This window comes from Gallus gallus, chromosome 1, assembly GCF_016699485.2.
Source record: "Gallus gallus isolate bGalGal1 chromosome 1, bGalGal1.mat.broiler.GRCg7b, whole genome shotgun sequence".
NCBI lineage: Eukaryota > Metazoa > Chordata > Aves > Galliformes > Phasianidae > Gallus > Gallus gallus.
Genome location: NC_052532.1, coordinates 56160540 through 56184837, shown reverse-complemented (window position 1 = coordinate 56184837; position 24298 = coordinate 56160540). Strand labels below are relative to the sequence as shown.

Here is a 24298-nt window from a genome sequence, read left to right as displayed (position 1 = left end):
AAAACCATGATGTTCTAGGCACTGCGAAAATTACCTCACGAGAGGCCCCAGCTATCCTAAGGCACTGACAAAACAGGGCAAAAAGAGAAGGAGGGGATGTTGTTGCACAAGAATCTGAAAGCTGAAAGCAATGCCTGCAGGGCTGGGACCTTTCAGATGAGTAAGGTAGATGACAGTGAACCCTTGTAATCTGGCATTCCTTAAGGAGCCGAGGAGCGCTGGGTTAGGAGTGAAAAGAACAACAAGCCATCTTAGATGGATAACTACTTTATGCAAAGAAAGATGTAGCAGTTTGGATACCATGCTACAAAAGAAGACTATTAAGTCAATAAAAATGACTAATATTGCATCAATATTCCTCTCTCCTTCAGTAGAAATGCCTGTAATCATACATTTATGTGTATTCACACTGCTTGCCCTTTGCAGCTACCCTTGGCTGCCAGTTGGGAAGAGAGATATATTCTCTACCTCTGACAGTTATTACATTTTATAAAGAAAAATCAAGTCACTGAAGAGTTTTCTGACAACTGATAAGGTCTAGCTATTCTTTTACAGTCCCTTCCTTACAAAAGGGGCTGAGCTACTGAACTGGAAATACTTGCTCTTAGCTGATACTTGACATGGGAAAGGCTGAGCTGTAGAACTGGAAGGGCATTTTTCTGTGAAACGTGCGATATTTATTATTTGAAAATGAGCACATTTTTCACCAACTTGACTGAAGTTTTGCCAAAGCAGGCGCCATGAGGACTCTTCTCCTTCAAAAGATTATAGCTCTTTGGTTAAAAGAAGAAAATGTTTGGTTAAACAAGTGACCCCAAACCCAAACCTTTCAAGAGAAAGGGACTTTAGCAAGATATTAAGCTCATTTCATGGATGAAAACCTGAGAAGGACCTGAGCTATGGTCCTGCCAGAACTTACGTCAGTGCTTAGCACAACTAATATGTGTCGTTCCACTGAAGTCAGCTGGACTATTCCCGGTAATGGAGCTAAAGCACATGGGTAAATATTTGCAGGATTAGGGCCAAAGTGATTAGCCTTTTGATTCAGCAGGCTGCATCATTTCAAGTGCAAGAGAAGTTCCACTGAAAGCAGTCGGATTTTTATTCTTTAGGAAAGGAAGCAACTGCAGTTAATGTTAGAGAATGCAGAGAAGTCAGTCGGGACTATTCACACGCTTGGAGTTAGGCACCTGCTGTACCACAGCCTGCCTGAGAGATTAAGGGTGGGAATTTCAAAAGCATCAAAGGCCCAACTCATGCTGAAAATCAGTTGATTCACAGGCTTAAAGATACACATTAAGCTGAAACAGGGCTTTTGAAAATTCAGCCCAGAAGAGCTAGCATTCCCCCTTCTCAAACCCTTGCTAACTGCTAACTGCGCTCCTTTCAGCTCCCTCTGAAGACTCAGCTCCTCTCCCCACCTTGCAGAAATGCAGAAGTTATCTGTGTGGGGTCCGGGCTGATGTACTGCCTTCCCTGCTCACAAACTATCAGGGCTGAGAGCTTATACCTGTTGACACAGTACTTGCCTACTCAGCAAGCTTACTGTATTCCTATAACTCAGCTACAGCTTTTGGGGATGTTTGTGCTTACACAGAAAAATACTATTAAAAGTCTTGCCCCTTTCCTCTTAAGCTCACTCCAGCCCTGGTAATTGCTTTCCCTCCTGTAAGCACAGTAGCAGCAGCATACATGATTTAGTAGCACTGAGAGTCGGCGTGCGTTCCTGGTCAGCTTGTGTGCCTGCCTGCTTTGTGTGGGTAGGTGTATTTTAATTTTCCAGATGAGGGAGAGGGGGAAAGATTACCAAAGTGGCATCAAATCCATCTACACAGACTGAAAAGCAATAAGTTGTGAAGGCTTTTTAACCCTTAGTGGCAGGAGCTGTGTCCTCCCTTCCAGCAGCTGCAAAAATAAGCACTGCTGTGTAAGCTTATTAGTTTACAAGTAGCAGACCGTTCCCACTCAGTCCTGAAGGGCTTATGCACAAACTTGGACACAAAGCAATCCACGTTCATTGAATTTGCAGGCACAGAGCAGGAAAACACCCTCAATGCAAAGCAGAAGCAACACCCAGAGACAGCTCTCTAGCACATATCACCCTTGTGAGTGTATAGTGCACCCACAATGCATGCACACCAAATGAAGGTGGCTATCCAAGATGCTGTTAATGGAAAGGTGCCAAAGGCAGACTCTGAGAATGAAATGTGGGAAGAAATCAAGGAAAAGAAGATGCTGAATTAGGTGCTAAAGCTACACAAACACCATCTAAGTAATGAAGGACACGGACAATAGCAGCTGTTGCAAGTTAAGAGGAGATGATTTCTACTTGCTGAAGGCCGAGCTTAAAATTTTGGTATATGACAGCATAACACAAATAGGATCTTTTTTCCCTGAAAATCTCGAGTTCCACCAGAGTCCCAGAAAGAAAAACAAATGGAGTCCAGGAGGGGCAGCCTTCAGTGTGTGGTTCACACACAGAGTTGCAAGCCCTTCAGGGTGGGTGAAGCTACGGCAACAGAGGCTTTTGGCTCTCAAGGTCACTAAGATGGCCTTCTTTTTTGGGGAAAGAAGGTGACTGTCCCACATCTGTGCCACTGAATTGGTGTGCAAGTACACCACAGTACGTTAGCTTTTCATCACCCAAATTTTGTTTCAGTTCTCTGAAAACTTTAGAATATGAAACTTCTGAGTTTGTTGCTCCAGAATAATCCATCTATTCTAAGAAAGTATAGAGTCAGCCAATAAAAACTCACACCACCACTGCAATCTCTCTCTTCGCATTGAGATCTTATGCCATGCATAGCTCAGTGTTGAGAACATACCCCTCCCTGTGAAGCCCAACCTCTTTCCTGACCTGTTAATCTGCTCTCACTTTCTTTGTGATGGTATGAAGTATTTATCAAGCACAACATTGAGGCTATTTTATTAGGGTAAATAGCTACATGCTGTAGCTATTTAAGTCAAATACACCGAATTGCTTAGCAGATTGTAAAGGTCCTGCTGCTGACAGTTAGCTGAGGGTGCTACTGTCTATCTCTGTTATTCTAGGTATTAGCTGCATGTTGGTATGTCTTCTGGAGATGGAAGGCAGCAATCTTTTTACCAGATGATTGTGGTTAGTCAACGTATTGCTATGCAGAGTCAGTCCATTATCATGCACAGCATAACATAGCCACAGTAGGCTAGATGTCAACAGTGAACTCCAAGTGGTATTTTGACTCTCACATACACATCAGCAAGTTGGCAAAAACACCTGGTTTGTGCCTGCCAGCAATTTCTGTGTGTAAGGGGAATGAATGCCCTCTGAAGTACGCTCTACCATCATTGCAATAGTGGAAACAAGGCAAATAACAACTCACATCAGCTCCCGCTCAGTTATAAGACCTACACAGAGACTCTGTTGTATTGTTTACCATCTAAAGGAAAAGGAAAAAAAAACAACTCTGAAAGAATTCTGAGGCAGTGAAGATGGTCGATGAGGCTGGTGCTAGGTCTGCCCACACATTAGCTTTGGTCAGCTTTCTTGAGAAGGCTCCGGGGAGACCTCATTGTGGCCTTCCAGTACTTGAAGGGAGCATAGAAACAGGAGGGGGAATGGCTGCTTATGAGGGTGAATAGTGACAGGACAAGGGGGAATGGTTTTAAACTGAGACAGGGGAAGTTTAGGTTGTATATTTGGAAGCAGTTTTTCACTCAGAGGGTGGTGACGCACTGGAACAGGTTGCCCAAGAAGGCTGTGGATGCCCCATCCCTGGAGGCATTCAAGGCCAGGCTGGATGTGGCTCTGGGCAGCCTGGTCTGGTGGCTGGCGACCCTGCACATAGCAGGGGGTTGAAACTACATGATCATTGTGGTTTTTTCCAACCCAGGCCATTCTATGATTCTATGATTCTGTGATTCTTGCCTGGGAAGACACTGAATACTGTGATAGAAAACCAAGCTAAAGAGATATTATTTATAGTATCAGTGGCAGAGTGAACAGCAGAGAACTGAGAGGCCCTCCTGTCTCTTTTGGGTATAACCTAGGTAAAAACAGCTTCATTCATTCAAAATATTCCCTTTTCATTTTGACTATTTCAATTTTTTTTTTCCTATTTGTTTTCAGTTTGAAAAAAAAGAAAAGAAAAAAAAATAAATCCAGGAAACCAGCCAACAGAGGTCTTATTCTCCATCAGGTAATTCCCTGACACTTTGCTCCCCTTTAAAAAATGGTCAAAGCTTTTTGCAGTTGCGCAGCTCCCTAGATTTCACTGTGTTGGGGATATCACAAGAAGAAAAAGAACAAACAACAGGACAATGAAACATGCCAGTATATCCTGCAAAATGCCCTGGTTTTGACAAACTGATTTTTTTTTTTTAACCAGGAATTCGACCCTGCAAATTCTTGACCGTATCAATGAGGAAGGTTCCTGTGGAATTGTACCCTAGGTCTCTCCTCTGTAATTTCTGCCTGGGCACAGGGATGGGGCCCAGTAGATGGCCCTCTTTGACAAGGCTCCACTGAGCAGGTCCCCCAGAGCCCATCTTGCACCACCTCCTCAGCACCTTCAAACAACGGAACCGCAACATTTTCGGATGCCTATTGATTTTAAGAAGACCACAACAAACTATACTCATCACCAGTGCAAAATACAGGTGAGCAAAGAGAGAGTGAAATGCCGGCCTGCTTGCTCTGCCGTCTGGTATTGCCTAAACACTCTGTGTGAACATCTGCGTTTGTCATTAGGTAAAGGAAAATTCTGCCCGTATCACACTGAATTCTTCACATTTTTCTTTTGACAGTAAGAGAAGTTGCTTCTCCTGTACTAGAAGAGCTCTCTGGTATTACTCTGGTAACACAGAAAGGCTTTTCTGTCAGACTAAATCCAAACCGCTGCAGTAGGATCATTTCTTATCAGCGTTACCCATCTTTTTTAAACTGAGACTTACAAACTCTCACATCACCGAATGATCTCCTACTTCTCACAGCCACAGCTTTAATCTCTCCTCACTGAGCAATCAGTAAAGCAAACATTTTAGACTCGTGGGTCAAAGAGAAATTTGTAACCCCACAGGAAATAAGAGAAGGAACTGCTGCAGCAAATTCAGGAGTGGAACCAACTTCAGTGAAGTTACTGCAAAGATACCACTGCTATCAACAAGATGGGATCAGGCTGTTAACTCTGACTGAGCAACCACCAGATTATTTCCCCACCCTAATCCAAGAAAGATAATATTGTTAGGCTGTCACTCAGAGCATGTTTCAAGTTATTCCTTACTTTTCACCCCCATACCACAGCTATTGCCCAGCAGCATGATATCTGCATAAATATGAGTGAGACAACACATTCTTTGTACAGTTTCGTTTTAGGCTCAGTTGCAGATCCTGAACATTTGGGCACCTATTACCATAAAGCACGTACCTCACTATTACTCCCATTTCCTTGTAAACAACAATCATGTAAGAAAACTCAGAGCTACTTTCCTAAATTATATACTTTCAATGGAAAAAAGCAAACAAACAAACTCATCTTTGCCAGGGGCAAAGTTTGTTGGCATTAAGTACTGACACAACTTCCTTGATTGAAAGCGAGTGACTTTTACTCCGGCTGAGAATCTGGTCTTGGATCTACCCAGGTCAAAAGGCTCTGAGCAAGCTGATTTCACTGTCTCTGAGACTTCAATCCAAAATGCTCATTCTGGACGTGATGTTTTTTGTGTCTCAGCCCCTAATACTCCACTTGCTCTGGTTATATCTGCACAGCCAACCTTACCGATTCTGGAATTACCCATGTCCATGCAAAATGTCTCTACATTGCTTAAGAATTAAATCTAGCTCTTCAGCTTCGGCCTCCTAGCAATGCTGTAGTTCTGGCAATCTGTATAGGTATGCCATATGGATACAAAAAGTAGCCAGAGATCTCATCCTAGGCAGGAACGTGTCCTGAATATGATTTAGTCATATGAAAGCCAGTTTGTTTATACAAGTCTCGCTCCCAGGACCACTCTCCTGGCTTCCCACCAGATCTTGGCCAAACATTTAAATGCCCTACACTCCCAACTTGATTTCCAGACGTTTTCCAGAACTTTGTTCTGATTCTCTCCCTGGAGAGGTGCTGAGCGAAGCAACTGATCAGAGAGCAGCCAAGTTGAGGTGGAAGAGACAACAGTAGGCCTAGGTGGCCACAGGATCATAGCTCTTCCTTCCACCTCACTCCAGGTTCAAGACGAATCCAGAGTGCCTGCATGTGATCAAAGGTGCTGAAAAGACACTCCTGGAAAATGCAGTCCTCTCTCATCCACAGTAGATGATCAGCAGTGGCAGCTGCCCTGTGCTGCACTGTTTATTTGGGTCTAATAATTCTCCGAGGAGCAAACTCTGTCACCGCAGTCTTTATAGCCTCATCTATGCCTCTCTGCAGCCAGTCAAAAAGACATCAATTTCTGCCACTCCTATGACAACGGTTCTGGGATGTTCTGGAAACACAATCAGAGCTGAGCAACCCTCGTACAAATGTATTTACTCTTACTGAGCGCTTAAAACACAAACCTTAACTGTTTTCATGTTCTTTTAATGGAAAATACGAGGTATGGAGGGCATCATTTAATGCTCTGCTTGGATTACTTAGAAAGAGAAAAGGCCGTTTCAAGCTACTTTCCTTCCAAACCTTTCTTACTGACTTTGTTTTAAATAGCTATCTGACCTAAAGGGCTCATTATCGCAGATCTTCTAAAAGCTCCTTTGAACAGTCCTTCAAAATAGAGGAAACTACTATTACCTCTTAGAGAAACTACGGCACAGATAGATTATGACACTTCTCCCAAGTCCACAGCAAACATAACAGAGTGACGGGGAACATCAGCGAGGTCTGCAAAGTCCTCTGCTAGAACCTTGGCTCCTCCATCACCTTTCCTCCTCAACTAAAGACGACCCGGGTGCCAAGACCCAACCGTAACTGCTGGGACCATATAGCACTCCTCCGCCTCTTTTTCTCACCCGCAGAGAGAAGAGCAGAGCTACCGCTCACCTGGTGGGTGCATGCTTCTGCTCCTCCTCTTCATCGGTGTCGCTGCTGATAGTGATGACGCTCACAGCGGGGCTGGGGGTGTCGGGAATGATTATGGGCTGCCGCTGCCGCTCCCGCGTGGTGCTGGTGGCCATGTCACCCCAGCCGCAGGTGACGGCAGTGCTGCAGGCAGGGCTGTTGTGCACCATGGCACAGCGAGGAGGCGTGTTTTCCTTCACTCGTTTCGACCGCTGAGGCGAGCTGATGGACTGAGAGGACGAAACTTCGTAGGTGGATGCATTTCTGGAAATGGGAAAGGCTGTTAGTTGGTTAAATCTCAGCTTGCTCAGTCGCCATGGCTTTTGACTCCCAGCCTCTCATTCTCTCACGCTGACTTACGGAGTCTGGGAAAACCGCAACATCGGCACAGTCACCTTTCCGAAGGTCAGAGTGCCTCACACGACTTATTCTTATAATTGGCTGAAAAGTATTTCCTTTTAGTAAAAAAACCTCAATTTCCTTTTCCACATAAATTTCCAGATGAGAAATGCTGCCTCTCAGGAGTCCCTGGCTATAGTTTAGGCTGGGTAGTAGAGGCCAGTCACACAGCCCAGACATACAAGACACAGGCCGGCATTGCATGGCCGTCACATAAGGAGAAAGAACCCAAAGGATAATCCCTTTCTCCCACAGCTGGTGAACTGCATGTATGCATCATGACCAGTTTGTGGGTTTTTTTTTTTTTTTTTTCTGTCCAGAAAAAGCTAAAGGTAAAATTAGAATTTATTGTGGTAAACAGTGATCGCTTACCAGGAAAACTGCTTTACTTAGTAGAAAATTTAATTTGCCATTTAAGAATGTTTTCAACTAACATTTCCTGCCCAATGCTTCACCCTCTAGAAGTCCTGTGTATCAGAGTACCCAGACAGGAAAGCGTACACTCAGTTTCATGTCATTCCCATGTGAGGATGCAAACACAGCACCCATCAGTCAGAAAGAAAAGAACAATCTTTTTGTTATGCACCGAAAATAATGCTCAAGCCCTTGTTTCTTCCCCATCTTCCTACTTCATCTTCCCTGTCTGAAAGTTGTAAACAGCTCACTGGATTGGAGATCTCAGCACAGAAAACAGTGTGGCACCGGTCTGCAGATGTATTTACTGACTAAAGCCCACCTCGTTAATCTCTTTTATTTTTTTTAAACTATTTATTCTGCTTATTGCAGAGCATTTGCAGATGCAAAATCACAAAGTTCTCGCTTTGTTCTACAGTGAGATGTGGGTTGCATTTTCAGTGTGGCCTAAAAGCTAACAAAAAGAATAGGTGGCATCTGTCAAAAGGAAGTCATTATGGCCATATCACACTATACCAACTTACACAGGGTCTTTTGCATAACAAATGACTGCACAGTAGCATTTGCAGTGCTTTCTGAATACCAACGAGCAGCACGGAGTACCCTTCTTTCCAAAGGAGCACGTTCCTCATTTGGCTACAAAAGCATCACAATTAATGACAGCGTACAGCCCTAGAAAGCCGTTGCTCTGCAAGTGTCCAATTCCTCCCCGACACGGGCACCCTGCTCCTGCAGAGGGGTGGGAGAGGGGAGGCCCTGTGCAGGCATGCTTGTTGCAACAGGCGCTCTCTTTTACTGGCTTGCTGGGAACAGAGCTGCCTCTGCTCTACATTGCGAATGGACTAAGACAGCTGGAGCTCACCCAAAGTAAATGCAACATTAGAGAGCAGATAAATGGGAAGGATTTAAATAGCGGCCTCTTAACTAGAGGAAAATTGGTTGTGAACTCCGAGCTCCTCTGGCCCGAGTCCAGTCACCCAGGAAAACCACAAGCTCCTCTGTTTTTGCCACTGCACAAGTTGTGACCCATTTTAGTTCCTAGTTCACTTATGGCTCGTTTTTGCCTTTTTTTTTTTTCTCCTTAAAAAAAAAATGAAGAAAGAAATGTAGCTCTGTAAAGGAGCTATTCTGACAGCCTAGAGGACTTTCCTCAGGACAGTCGGGCATACGTCTTCAGCAGCCTTGTCCTGTAGGCAGGACCACAGGGCTGTGACAGGCATCGCAGTTATCCCACCATTTTAGTTGCACCACACAACATGAAGGAACACCCAACTTTCTTCTTGCAGAGCCAAATGCTCCTACCTAGATTTGATAGATGCCAGCATCTAAGGGATGCTCCTGCATGAAGTGCCTCTATAAAATGATCCCATTTGATGCTGCCATGATTAGGAAAAGGTCGATGTGGGTGTCTGTTGCTGCTGTGCACTGTTGTAGATAGGCTCCAACCACCTGTGTTAGGAGCTAGAGAGCTTGAAGGTGGCCCACAGCCACCTCAGTCCTCTGCTCTGCACTGCATCAAACTTAGATTTGGAGCAGGCTGCCCAGAGAGGTGGTGGAGTCTCCTTCTCTGGAGATATTCAAAACCTGCCTGAATGCTTTCCTGCATAACCTGCTCTGGGGAACCCTCTGCTTTAGCAGGAGGTTGGACTAGATGAACTCCAGAGGTACCTCCCATGACCTATGATTTTGTGATTATCATTAAACTGCTTCTGAAAGGGCAGGTCTTACATGCAGACATAAGGCACCCGTTCCTGAAGGTGCAGTCCCTGGAGGTGCACTGCCCCACGGATATGCAGACACTGCACCTCAGGAGTGCGGGTAGAAGAGGTTTGGCAAGTGGGCACTGTGCCACACTGACCTGAAAACACAGCTCTATTTTATGTTTAGGTAATTGCAAGGCCTCACGCAATCACAGTAGCATAACAACCTGTATGAGCAGGGCCTGAGCCTCCTGTCCTACAACCCCACCATGCCACGCTATAAAACACACCCAACTGCCCCTTAATGAAGCAGCAGACAGTCCACTCACAAAAACTCACGGGCAGTGGAACAAGCTTTATTTTGCCCCATAGGCTTCTGGAAGCCCCACTCCTATCAGCACGCCTGCATTTCGGGCCCAACAAGGCCAGCGGCGGGGCCGGGCTCACTCACCGAGGCGCCGACTGGTGCTGCTTACTCTTCCTGGTGGAGGTGGCGGCGGCGGGCGGCTGGCGCATGACGTGAGCAACACCCACATTGACGGGCTGGGCTGCGGGGAGAGTCACATGGCTAGCTAACAGCGCGGGCTGCTGCATGATGGGATTATAGTGGCTGCCATGAGCGTGGGTGTTTCTGCAAAGGGGGGAGACAGGGACACGTTTAAAATGTGACCGGCGGCTCCCCAGCAGGCTTTCTCCCCACCACCTGCACTGAGGTTCTACCCTTGGGGCTCTTCGGTGCCATCGTTTATCCTCAAGAAGGAGTGTTTCCCCCCCCAAGGAAGGGGGCATTGTGCTGGGCTTGGGGGATGGTGGACAGAGAAGCTGCCCATAGCTCTCAGACAGGGGGACACAATTTGCTGCAGGGTGTCAGAGGCAGAGGCTGCAGCCCCTGGCCTTTCCCTCCTGCTTCACAGCCTTGTGAGGCCATAGCCAACAGCTTTCTCCATCACTGGTGGCTTTCTAGGCCTTCTCCAGCACTGGGGACCACTACAGGAAGCCCTGAAGTCCAAGCAAAAAATCACACAGATCCAGGGTGGGTGACTGTATGGGCTTCTGACAGAGACCATGAGGAGCATGGGAAGGCTAGAGAAGACAGCAGGACTGGGAGCAGACTGCTCAGCTTTCTGTTAGAGCAGCCTAGGAGAGAATTTCATTTCATTGCGCCCTCTTGTTGCCCATGGGATACCTGAGAGTGCTCCCTGACAATAAATAAGCTGTTGAATCCTCACTCTCAGAGTCAACCCTCATACATCACACTCATGTGCCAATGCCCCAGCCCACAGGCCATCATCACACATGCGATGGCTGTCCCGTGGGCACGTACGCATGTTCTCCATGTGCCACCGATTTACCTCCAGTCTGCCAGTGGCTGGGTGCCTGCCATGGACTCAGGGATGACGGTCGCGTGCTGGACAGAAGTGTGGGTGGCCACCCCAGTCAGCTGCTGCCAGGCAGGAGGGAGCAGGATCTGCTGTGTGCCGCTGGGCCATGCTTGCTGTTGGCCAGAGGAAAAAGTGTTTCTTAATAAGAGTCATCATAAACGGCATATAAGCAATCACCCACACCCAGCTGGGGATCCTCGTAATAACTGTGGTCATCCTACCTAGCACTTGGTGCTTTTCAGTTTTAGATAATGAATACTTTTAGGAAACAGTGGCAGAAGTAGTAAAGTTATCAATATAGATAGCACAAAAGAAAGAAAAAATGCCTGACTTCCAAAGCAGTAGCTGTGTGTCAGGTTAAACTTAAAATGGGAGAGAGTGAAACTGGCCTGCATTTCCATCCAAGCTTCCAACAGATTAGCACTTGTTAATTTTGACTATTCAGATCAACTGGGAGTTGCGGCCTTATTAAATGGGACTTCTCCCTGCCTCCAGCCAATTTTCCTTCTGACCTCAACAGACCCTAAAGGACTTCAGGAACTTAAAGCAGCTTAAAAAGAGAAAGAATTTCAGGGATCAGAACAGAGAACAAGGGGCTGAAGGCTTTCACGAAGAGGGGAAGAAGAGGAGTTTGGGGGTCCTCCACAGCAGGGACATCTTGCTGCCTAGTGCAGCTACCCATGACCCCTTGGCCAAAGCAGAGGGGAGCTGTACACAGCTGCACATCGCGTGCCTGTTCCCTCCATACGCTCTCTGGCTTTTTCTCAGCGGGTCCCCCCCTTGCAGGGTGGAGATCTCTGCCCTGTAAGTCGAGTCATCACTCTGCTATGCCATCATCCCTCAGGTCGTCCCACTTCACTGACTCCACATGAATCAAATAATTTTTTGGCTTGGTCACGCTGCAATTCCTTTAGAGGGAAACTTTCTTTGTTGTGTGCTGCCTGGGCTGGGGAATGCAGCCCTCCATAGGCCCGTGTTATGCAATCTCACAGCCCTATGGAGGCTAAATTTTAAAGAATCACAGAAACATAGAATGGCCTGGGTTGAAAAGGACCACAATGATAACATAGTTTCAACCTCCCTGCTATGTGCAGGGTCACGAACCACCAGACCAGGCTGCTCAGACCCATATCCAGCCTGGCCTTGAATGCCTCCAGCAACAGGGCATCCACAGCCTCCTTGGGCAACCTGTTGCAGTGTGTCACCACCCTCTGTGTGAAAAACTTCCTTCTAATATCCAATCTAAACTTTCCCTGTCTCAGTTTAAGACCATTCCCCCTTGTCCTATCACTACCCACCCTCGTAAACAGCCGTACCCCCTCCTGTTTATACGCTCCCTTCAAGTACTGGAAGGCCACAATGAGGTCTCCCCGGAGCCTTCTCCAAGCTAAACAATCCCAGTTCCTTCAACCTTTCCTCATAGGAGAGGTGCTCCAGCCCTCTGATCATCTTAGTGGCCCTCCTCTGGACTCGTTCCAATAGTTCTGCGTCTTTCTCATACTGGAGGCGCCAGGCCTCGACGCAGTACTCCAGACGGGGCCTCACAAGAGCTGAGTAGAGGGGGACAATCACTTCCCTCCCCCTGCTGGTCACCCCTTTTTTAATGCAGCCCAGAACACAGCTGGCCTTCCAGACTACAAGCGCACACTGCTGGCTCATGTCCAGCTTCTCATCCACCAGGACCTCCAAGGCTTGATCCACGCATGCATTCACCCCCACCTCCATCCACACAAGCATCCTGTAACCTGTACACCCATCACCCTGTGCCACTCAGTATAAAAATGAAACTTTTCCCAGTTCTGCTCCAAATTTTTATCATCTTGTAATTGTGTCATGTTAGAGGAAAAGGCTGCTCTTATGAGGCCTCTTAGCAACATCTGCAAAAGATGGACTGTCACAGGGCTCCTGAGAGTTCTTCATCTCAGCAGCTGCAGCCATGGTCTGGTGCTGGTCAGGGCAGGTAGGAGGAGGCAGTGAAAAAGTAAAAGATCAGGTAGGAAAAAAAGTGTTGCTTTTGTTTTTGTTTTTTTAACCAGCTCTGAATTAAAAGATGAGACTCAACTACTGTCGTGCTCATTCCCAAGGGGCTACCAGGATTTACTTGCAGAGAAAACTGCTTCCTCCCTTTTCAGGAGGAGAAGTGAACACATACAAACTCCTTTTCCTCCTGCAGAGCATAAATTTAGATTCAGTGTCAGGGTCCAGGCATAAATTCCTCACTTATTAGGTAAGGACCACTGAATCATTTAATCTGCAGATAAGACTTGTCTAGGCTGATCCACCAGCACAGCATGCTGTGCTTACACATGGGAGGCTCGTGCCTGCAGCCTCAATCTGTTCTCAGTTATTGCATTAGTTTGAAATTGTGCTGTTGTGTCAGAGTGCAGTGCTGGCTTCTGCTCCCTGGAGATGGTGCAGCCCCTGGTGCAACTAAGTTCCCACCTGTGGTGTAAACAAGAACAACTAATGGAATAAATGTGTTTGCTCTGAAAGCTGGTGGCAGGATTTCTATGTGAAGAAATATTGCTGGGATGGAGTTAAAAAGCAAGAAATTCAAGCATTCGGGGCACTATCCAAGGACAGAGGAGAGTTCTGGGTCACGTCACAGAAGCCTGACGTAAGATTGTACGGCTTTGTCCCTTTTGAGAGCTGAAGCTGTACAGAGATATTTGCAAAGATGGGATCAGCCCATTTTCAGTGGCCTCTGTGCATACAGTATTTGGACAACCTTGCCTGAGAGGCAGCAGGCTCTTTGCTGGGGACAGTCCCTCTACTAGTTGGAGTTCGGACAGCCTGGTCTGAACAGCGTTTGATAACCAGCTGTGCATGAGAGGAACAGCTCACAGCTCAGAGAGATACACAGTCATCCAAAGATCAGATGTGACTACAATGCATTACAAAGGAGCTGTGTTTTTCCATTCAGGAAACTGGAATTGGGTACAGATTTGTTTATGAGACCAGCTGCTCAGCCCGAACCGAGCAGGGTCAGTGGACACCAGATGCCACCAGCGTCTATCAGAGAGCTTCGCCATCGGAGCATAAGCTAATGTTTCTCACCATGTGAGATAGACAGATCTATCAGCAGGCGGAGACTGTCTCTCTTCTATTAAATCAAAAATAAAATCTATGCAAGTGAGGGGCATTTTTCAGAAACAGCTCAAATAAGCCTCGTTGAAGTGATAGTGCAAAAAAATGTCAACAGAAAGCATCAGGGAGCAGCCCAAGAAACCAGAGTTCCTTTAACTGGGACAGGACAGCCACACGGAGCAAAGCTTCTTCAGAGCACTTGCTGCCACAGAGTGGTGACCCGAGAGAGGCCATCTTGAGAAGAAAAAAGGAACTGCAGGACCCAAGGTCTTTTAGGATCTTGTAAGATCCTACGGGCTTCAGCATGCTTCAGATCAGACCCTCATCCCTATACACCAACACTGTGGCAGGTGCCTGCAATTTTGCCTGCAGAGATAGCACTCACTTAGCAATTATTCCTCTTCCCCCTGCCTCTTAGGCCCTCCTTTTCCACCAGACAAGAGAGATGGGCCACACAGGCTGTTACCACAGGCTTCAACTGGGACAGACCCAATGTTTGAGCAGGCTTATGTCAGACAGCCCTCTAACAGAGACATTTCTATTGGGAATGAGTGCGTCACGTTAGCTAATGGAAATCATGGAGGCCGCAAGTTGTGCTTTGATTTGACTTCATCAGGTAAGTGTGGTTGGTAGCTGCTGAAGAAGAGTAATTGCACCAACAGACATACCCTGGCAACCCAATGCATGGGCATAAATCTTGAAGTCTGCAGGTACCTGACTGCACATGGGCATTCCTGATCACCTTTTCCAGGCTGTACAACTTAATACTAAAGATACTTTTGATCCCAGAAACATGCCTGATACTACCTGACATCAACTGAAAACCTGTAAGGACAGATGCACTAAAGGCAACACAAGGGGTGACAAACTACTCTTTTTTTTGGGTTTTTTTTTTGAGGAGATGGGTGTCCCTTTGAGGAAGTGTACATGGTAAGTGATTCTGACTCCCATTTGGTCTTGTCGGGAAGAACCATGCTTTCTCTGTGAGAGTACTTCGGGCAACTGTGCCAACAGGTGGTGCTGACAATGAGAGCTCCTTGGCCATCAGGTCCTTGCCTCTGCCAACCACATCTCTCCCGTAACTTAAGAACAGAGACACAATTCATAAAAAGCTGCAAAATTAAAACACGGGGGATGTTTTTCAGCAGCATGCAATTCACCAGCACAACTGCAACAAACTGCTGCTGAGACTGCAAGTTCAGGAGAATCCAGGAAGGCTCCTACTGATTCCTCCTCAGCAGAGACCCGACACAGCTTCCCTGGGGATCTCCACTGATTTCAATGGAGAAGAAGAAAAACAGACAGTTTTCCCAGAGTCTTTTGCAACTGTGATATAGCAGGACAATGAACTGGGTAAGGTTTGGTCATTTCAGATAAAGCTGGCGACTCCTTATGGCTGCCCATTTCTCCGAACTGCAGCACAGAAGGCCCTCAGAGAAAGCTACTCTCTCCAGCTTCCAAGAGCTAAATAACACAAAAAATAACCTGCTCTGTTTGGTGTCTTTAGAGCTCATTACCTGTGCGAGGAGTCCTGGCTGGATCTGAAGAGGCTGAGCCCCAGGAGCCTGAGTGACAATGGGAACAGCATTCTCCATCCGAACGGAATACCCAGCGTGCTTCGAAGGGGAAGCTTGTAACCCTGTTTCACAAGCACAGAAGATACAGCATTAGTGATATACAGCAATGCTAAGGATGGGGTCTGATTTTAAGAGGAGTCTAAAGGCACTCACTGATGTCCATTTAAATCACAGCGTTTAGTCCTTCTGAAATATTAAGTTCTAGGAGACCCACATATTCCACCCTAGCCCATAGATGTCCATCAGATTCTGATAAGCACAATATATTCATGAGGGTACAGGAGGGACATCTTCAAAGATGTTAAGGGATTAACTGATTTCATATTCTTAAGCTATCACCTCGAATCCAGGGGAAACATCTCAGTACAACGAGTACAGGGAGAAAAGAAAGAGTAAGGATGAAATGGCTTCTCTTACTGGCTGTTCTCTGGGTTGATAACAGAAAATGGCCCTTGCCACACAAGACACACTGCTGTGTGAGAATGCTCTCTTGTTACCAATGTGGGACAAGAGGAATCCGGAACTGTGCACTAACTCAGTCTTGACGGGGATGGATGATTTTCTCTTGCACAGTTTTCCAGGAGTTATATTTTAAAGGCTCTGATTTTACTGTGTTTAATCTAGCACACCTCAAACTCCACATGTTGCTGTCTTAGCCAAGCATTAGCCTAACCATTCTGGAAAAAGCCTCCCGCTCCATCACCTTAGCGCATGGCACAGCCTACATGATACCTCCTCTCTTTTAGAGATTTCTCTAGACAGCAAGCAAAAGATGTTAGCTTACATATTCTAGTACAGCATTTCTGAAGTCAAACCCTTGCGATGCATTTTAACTACGTGGAAAAAGTCTAACTAAACTCCTCCAGCTCAAAAGAGCTTTGATAATCTTGCAGAACAGCTAACAAGTGCCTAGAGACAGATGTACAGAGAGGCTTGGAAAAACGCAGCACAGAAGTTGCATCTGCTGAACCAAGGTTTATTTAGACCACTCCTTAAAGATGCCCTGTTAGTTTTACAAAATTAATACAGCACGTAAAGTTAAGAGAAAGAGAAATGGCTAAGGCTGGTCATCGCCCATGTTGTCTGACAGACAGTCCATATGCTGGGAGTACAGAGGTGTAAGATCCTCGTTAGCCAACTAGTACTAACTAACTAGCAGGGCTGGAGTTGAAGGAATTGTCCTGGTAAATACTCATAACTGTCATGGGACAAACCCTCATTACCAGCAGCACCACACTCTCTACTGCGCTAACTTCCTGAGTTCCCTTTTTAACACCTGAATTACCAAGAAGCGTTGAACCAGTTATTTATGTAATGACTAATTCCTGTTGTAGGGGGAAGTTTTCAAGTTTACCAAAGTGAGGCAGAAGAACCTCAAACTTTATGTTCAGGGCAAAGTATGACAGATATTGCAAGATCTTCCCCACCCCCTTTTTCAGTGCTTGTCCCAGTATTTCTAATCAGCCACCTGCAACCCACGTGGTAAAGGCAACATATTGCCTGCAAGATCCTCTGCTGTTGTAGACATTTCACCCTGCTGACATCTGAGTAATCTGCAACAACCTCATTGCTCAGATTTACAAGCCAACAAATGTCTTTCCACATGATCTGATGTAAGGAAGCTCGTTCCAAACAAGAGCTAGATAAATCAGCAGTGGGGGCAGGGCAGGGGGAGTTTTAGGACCTGGCAGAGCTGTGACTTACCTTGGAAGCCTGGTGGGCAGACGATGAGAGCTTGCTGGAAGGGGTCGGGCCGGGCACAGATCTGCGCTGTTCCTGTCTGCAAGGGCATGCTCCGCTGGGCCACCGCAGCCATGGACGCCGCTGAGGGCTGGTAGAGTGCAGATTGGTAATTTAGTATGGAGACTTCGGGGTTGGCTAAGGAAATAGTGGCACTGGAGGAGGTGGGAGCCAGGTTGGTGGTCTAAAGGAATGACGGGAATTAAACAAAAACAAACAACAACAAAAAAAAATGAGGGAGATGGGTATGTTGGAAAAGCGAAATCCAAAAGTAAAATAAAATTTAAAAAAAAGTAAAATACTTTAAGATAAAAGTAAAAAAAAAAAAAGAAAAGAAAATCTAAATTAAGAGCAGCAAACTAAAACCAAACAAAGGACAGAGCAGGACATGGAGGAGCACGGAGGTAATGACGGTGATGGGGAAAGGAGTGTGGTGTGCCTGAATAACAGCACTGTACCATGCTGTGGGACCTGCAGCCACACAGAGCTGCTGGAAATGCTCAGAGACAGGGAATGTTCTCCAAAGGAGAACTGTAGCCCCACACAGCCCTTAACTTGCTCTGATTTGCAGCATACAGAAGGTGGGTTCAGAAAAGGCTACTATCCCCAAATCATGTTGTTTGCTCATCACGCACACAACACTACAAAAAGCCCACACTGCTGAGGTAAAAGGAACTCTGCATCTTCATACCATGCAAAGCCTCAGCCTAAGAGGGGGGCTCATTATTCAGACTTGCCTCTATCTTGCATCTAAGCTGGTACACGCTACTCAAATTATATTTAAAATAGAAGGGATTGGAAGAATAACACTAGGTAGTAATAACAGTACTTTCCAAGTCCAAATTTTGCTTGGCTTGACATTAAGATGTCTCAGAGCAGAAACTCCAGCAGTGGATGTTGCAAAGCCACAAAAATCAGCACACTGCTCTGCAAAACATTTAGAAATCTTTTGGTGACTTGTGCTTTATTTGGACCGAGTCTGTACCAGTTGCAGACAAACAACCCCTAAACAGTTTTGCCACTGCTCTACAAAAATATGCCCTGAGCAGTAATATCTAGGCAAATCTACCAGAACAGAGCCCACCCTTCTCCTCTCTGCTAGCCCTCCCATTCAAACACTTATCTTTTGGTGAATGTATATATGAACAAGCCCAAGGTGAAGCCCTGACCTAGACTGCAGGAGGCAGCAAGCTTGGCTCTACTCACTGACCTGTTTGCCACTGGGCTGGGGAAAGGCAAGTATGCTGCACAGCCACAGTCACAAGAGACACTATGGAGAAACACTGCCTCCTTCTCCCCATTCTGTGCAGAGGCAGAGAAAGTGCAATCTGTTCTCTCGTGCAACACCCCCAGCAGCAAACACGACAGCTCCCACCCCACGGCTCTCGGGAGCTGCAACTGGAAGGAAGCAAAACCCAAAGATTCTGCAGGCAGAGAGTACTGGGAACCACGCTGAGTGGCATGTTCAAGAGGATGGTAAAGATCTGGAGCTCGTTCAAATCGAAACGCCCTTCCTGGAAATGTTTCTACCATTTCTAGGAACACTGGAGATACCAGTTCTGCTCACAACACACACCCCTTACGAAAATTCACATTACCACAGACCTCCTGAGCTGGCAACTGAACATCAAATGAGCAGTGAGGAAACGAAAGCAAGCCTGCATTTCCTACTAGCAACTATGGTACAAATGGTGTCTCTGCCCTGCAGCTGGAGCCTAGCAGAGCACGCAGAGCAAACTTTTGTACTCTGCATCTCAGAAACAGTCAAGAATGGGAACTCTATAACTAATACTTTGTTACACTGAACCATGACCTATCTCTGTGTGTATCTGCTCAATGAATTGCTCCAAAAGACGCTCTGTGATCACATGTATCGAGCGCTGACTCATGAAGTCCGGCTCTCTGAGTGACACAGGAACACCCTGTACATCCACACAGAATCCTTCAGCTCCTTTGCTTTTGAAATACCAAGTGCCATTTCCGCAATACCACTTGCAATCTCTAGAGTGAATTTCAAGCAGTCTTATCCAGAAAGTATTAAAGGATAGCAGCTATTTCTTGAGCTTCAGTCTCCTAGAGTGCTGTCCCTGGAGGGTTTACTTTTGCTGTTGTAACACAGTCCCACAGCAGACAGCTTAGCCTGCTAGCCATAAATTTGCCAGCACAGCACTCCCCAACACAGGGGAATGTAAAACAAATGCAGGAGCCTAAAGCACAGTTACGAAGCCAGAGCCCACCAATGCAGCATGCAATGTGTTCTCTAACAGAGTGCCCACGTCAATCGTGGCACCTGGAGTGAAACCAATGGGAGATAAGAATAAACATTACCCCAAAACCATTCTTTCCTGTTGATCTGTTACAGTGCTACATCTGCTATAGAAGGGTTTTAATTCTTCTTACTTCAATGTCATTTTGAAGGAGTGCTGTAAGATCACAAATACTTCTGCTTGATCCACTGAATGCAGTTCTGCTTCTGCATTAAGGGACTAATGAGCTTTTCCCCATAGCAACTTCTCAGGTAAGCAGGATTTATCACCCCCAACAATAACAAATGATGAGAGCAACATGTCACAGCCACACAGAAGGTCATGAGATTAACACTTTCCTGAATGAGAAAGAATGGAGGAAGGACAGTAGAAAAGTAGCAGTTCTTTGCAGGCAAGTAAAACGAGATGCTGTGTTTGCTTTTCATCTTTTAGGCCCTACTGATGTAAAAATATCAAGCACTGGCTGCTTCTGATCAGTGTTCTTACCTGGTTGTGCACTGTGTTCAGCTGGTTGTTAAAAGTCATGGTCAAGTTGGTAGATGTGCTCGGGGCTACGTGGGTGATGAATGGTGTCTTGCTCTGGTTCACAGTGTCATACATATTCACCCGCCGCTTGCAAATCTCCATATTCTGGAAGCAGGACTTAACACTGGGTAAGGAAAAGGAAGGCAAGGAAGAGACACAAAATCAACCATCAAACTAGGGCAACCGCTCATCACAGAGACTCCAGCCCTGTGTTAGGACTCAATGGTAGGCTAGGCACTTTCTAGTCAGATGAGCTCTTTGCTATTCATGCAAGTCTCTCTTAACCAGTGAGAATCAGGCTAGCTCGGCCTGCACAAAGGGGGCCAAATACGAGGCAGGAAAAGAGTGCTTGTGGACTCCCAGGTGCCCTTCTGGGTCTGAACTCTGCAATGTAAGTCACAGAAAGCCAGCAAATCTTTCAGTCTTCAGACATCAGGGTGAGAAAAACCGAAGAGTTAGTTTGAGAGAATGAGAGAGACTGAGAGCAAGAAAGAGAGATACTGGTTTTATTCCGGTAGGATGACTGAACCTGAGAGGAAAAGGCAACGAATGCTTCCTGTACTAGTGCATGTTTAAACATTATTTTAGAAGTCCCTAAACTAAAAAGTTATTTTAGAAGGAAGAACTTTACTGTTCTTGGTTGCTGAGACTCCCATAAAGTCTCACCTCTTTTAAAAAGTAGCTTCTGATGGCTCAATCCAGACAAGTGCTTAAAACACTGCGCCTGCCTGGCTAAACACATCCACAGATGTTTATCTTAAAACACATGAGCTGTCTTCTCCCAGTGAATGGGACTCTTCGTGTGCCAAAAGGTTATGCCAAATCAGATTCATCGACACCCTAAGGGAATCAGGTTCTGAGGCTATCTTAAACTGAGAATCAGATCTCTTTGAGGAAGAAGTGCAGTCTCTTCCTCAACAAAGACCTTACTTTTAATGTTATTGATAATGGCAAAGGAAATTCAGAGACGTCATATTTCATACCCTCAGCAAAGCAGATGAAATGCTTTCTGCATTGCTGGAGCACTGTGGCTGGGTACATGAAACTGCTAATGTCACGTTTATAATTGGGATACCATGGCATAGGAGATAGCAACATAGTGGTCCTCAAATTGTGCTTTTAATACATTCTCATTTTTCCAAGCTCTAAAAACCAATACATGATTTCCACAGGTCTCCCACAGTAATTGTTTTTACAAACGTGTCCTCAGAGTCTGAATTACAACTTAAGAAAGTACAAAGGGATTTATCTCATTTCTGCTATCCCAACCAAGAAAAACATAAAACACAAGCAGCAAAAATTAGCTGTCACTGTAAAAATGCAACTGTGTGCACAGCAATCTAAGCTGTTAGAGGTCGGACAAGTAAAGACAACTCCATGTCACATGAGCTTTAATGAGAAAAAATGGCTCCCTTTAAAAGGAATAAGTTTATACGATCACTACGGTTGGTCAGGACAAAGGCCTTGATCTTTTTATTCCTATCTTGTCTTTTACTCATAAGATCATCTGTCCTCTCTCACAAGTAATTACTTAACTACTGTTCCATAATCACTTGCAGACAAGAGATACTCAGGACACAGTGCAAAGCTGCTCAATATGTGCTGCCTTCTAAAGTACTATGAAATACCTATAAATTGTAGAATATTTAGAGAACTCCAACACTTTTATCAAATGAATGTGGAAGACTATTGGACTGACTTTTCCCGAACAGGTATGACTGTAACTCCTTCACTAAAAACCAGAAAGTACTGAAACGAATGCATTTTCCATACATGGTAAGTTGCATATGTTGCCAAAAGGATTTACGTAACACAGTATAATCCCTGCTAATGTAATACTGTCCTTAAAAAAAAAAAAAAAAAAAAGAAGTTAAAAAGAAAGGCAGAGAGTAAACCAGGACAGAAAGTGCCCAACAGTTTAAGAGTCATGCAGTCAAATATGTGAGACTGGGAGCTAAACTCACTTTGTTGTTTGCTCGGCAGTAAGCAGAAAGATTTCTCATGGCCATGTATTGTGTCACACATCTCTCTTATCTCATCCAATCGGCTATTGAAAATTAAATGACTTCTGTGTATGATGCTAACACTGTCAGAAAAGACTGTCCTTTTTTTAACTTACGCTTTTATACTGAAAACTTACTTTTTCTCTATTTAGCACAACAATTTCCTGTCTTGTTTTCATTACTTTTATCACTTAGTATCTACTTAGAGATAACAACACTCACAGATGTCTATGCAGGATAAGCCTGGGTCTACACAGACGATGCACCCACTACTTTCTGGCACACAGCTGCTCTTATCTTGTGATAAACGCAAGAAAAAGGCAGCTACATCTCCTTCACAGAGAGAAAACTACCCCAAATGAACTTGAAATATTGCAGATACGTAAAAGCTCAGATATGGGCAGGAGAGCTGATGCACTGTAACTTTTGCTCGACGGTATCCATACAAACATCTTCTACAGTATTGAAGCAGCACCTATTACTTTTGCACCCAAGGTTTTCACAGCCTTTAAACACACATGCACCTAGCACCCAATGGAGTACGGTGCTGTGTTAGTAACTGAAGGGACATCCTACACCTTGAACTGCAAAGGGCCATAGAGCAGGATGTTCAAAGTGAGGTGTTGTGAATGCTCTGGAGAACTCCTACATGTGCCTGCATTTTGCACCTGCAAGATTTGGCCCTATGTGAATTGCCCAGAGGATGAGAGTGATGTGCTGGGCACAGATGTCCTGCATTTATTTCATGCTGCTCTGATAAAGCATTAGGAGTTCATACTTCAAGGCATGACACTTCTTCACATCTTCATCAGGCAGTGGGATCTACCTCCATTACAAACTGTGGCAGCTGAGGTCAGAGTGTTGTATTTAAAGTTGCACAGGTGAGAAATGACAAAGCCAAAAACTGAACTTCTTTTCCTGCTGCCTGTTCTTGTAAACCAGACTGCTACAAAAAAACCCTCTTTCCTTAAAAGGCAAACAGCCCCAAATTGACCCCTGCAAGATGGGAATGTTCTGGGAGGAAAGGTCGGCAGCCACTGCGGATAAGGTTGATTACTGCACTAACAATCAGGACTATATTACTTTGAGATATACTGATATACTCAGCACTAATTGCATAATTTCTTCTGCATTTTAATGAAAACATACATAATTATTGGATATTTACATAATGAACGTTGCACACTCTACCGTGTTTTAAATGCCAAGCATCTACGACACAATTCTTGCAACCTCGGAGTTGCCAATCATCGTTTTTTTGTTTTTTGTTTTACCAGAAAAAGATTAAAACACGGGGCTTAGAATTTTTAATAATGCCCCTTAGACACATTTGGTTTCAATAACAAGCAATTCTTCACCCCCAGCTCAAAACCCAAGGGAAAGTAAAGCCACATACTGTGTGCTGTGAGGGAAATCGAGCAAGTGCGTCATGGTGACAAAAGGGTGGTTCAGAGTTTCAATCGGTGTTATTCTCTTATCAGCATCTATCGTCAACATCTTCTTTAACAGATCTATAAACTCCCGTCGGTCCGCCTTTTCCACCAACATGTCGCTTCCTTCCAAATCTGTTGTCATATTTACCTACAGGAGAAAAGACAAGGATGAGTGCTAAGGTGAAGGAGCAGATGGCCAGGTCTCCAGCAAATCATGTTTACCCCTCGCTGGAACACATGACCCGCAGGCTTCCATGTCTAAAGGAGTTGCTGCTGAAGCTACACAGCAAATCTGTGGTGGCTAGCCATGCTGTCATCTGGCTTGTGCACATCAGATCTCTAGACAGACTGTTAAGTGTTCAGCTAGCTTGGGTCAATGGCTAATGAATCACTTAGTCACCCTCCACTGAAGATGAACAGATTCCATGTGGTAGCAGGCAAGCTCTGGCAACCAGTGTATTTATCATCTAAAGGACTACGTTATTAGGTACTTTAATATGCATCTCGTGAGCAAAAATGCATATATAGAATAACCAAAATTTTCAGTAAGTTTACTGGAAACATTCTATTCATGTATTAGGTGTCATTTCACCCTTTTGTTGAAATCCCTCCTGATCTCAGTCCTCCATTTCTGCATGTTTCGCTTGTGAACGCTCCAGTATGCAGCCTTTGCTAGCACAAATTCCAGACATGCAGTTGCAGAAGTGGTTATGCTGGAATTGACTTTCACAACCACATGGGAA

General features: G+C 45.3%; 1 protein-coding gene across 12 annotated transcripts in view; it reads right to left on the bottom strand.

Moving 5' to 3' along the window:
• The window catches only part of HIPK2 (homeodomain interacting protein kinase 2), a 132876-nt gene that overhangs the window by 14940 nt on the left and 93638 nt on the right, over positions 1 to 24298 (bottom strand). For 6 of the 12 annotated variants that reach the window (XM_015287609.4, XM_040658695.2, XM_046910106.1 and 3 more), the window contains exons 6-12: positions 23519 to 23703; positions 20081 to 20243; positions 17292 to 17511; positions 15528 to 15649; positions 10894 to 11036; positions 9993 to 10172; positions 7011 to 7292 (exon numbers count right to left, since the gene is read on the bottom strand). In XM_015287609.4, coding sequence (XP_015143095.1) covers positions 7011 to 7292; positions 9993 to 10172; positions 10894 to 11036; positions 15528 to 15649; positions 17292 to 17511; positions 20081 to 20243; positions 23519 to 23703 — 1295 coding nt within the window. The remainder of the gene's footprint in view (positions 1 to 7010; positions 7293 to 9992; positions 10173 to 10893; positions 11037 to 15527; positions 15650 to 17291; positions 17512 to 20080; positions 20244 to 23518; positions 23704 to 24298) is intronic. The other 6 variants (XM_025155910.3, XM_025155914.3, XM_046910114.1 and 3 more) reach the window with 1 other exon arrangement.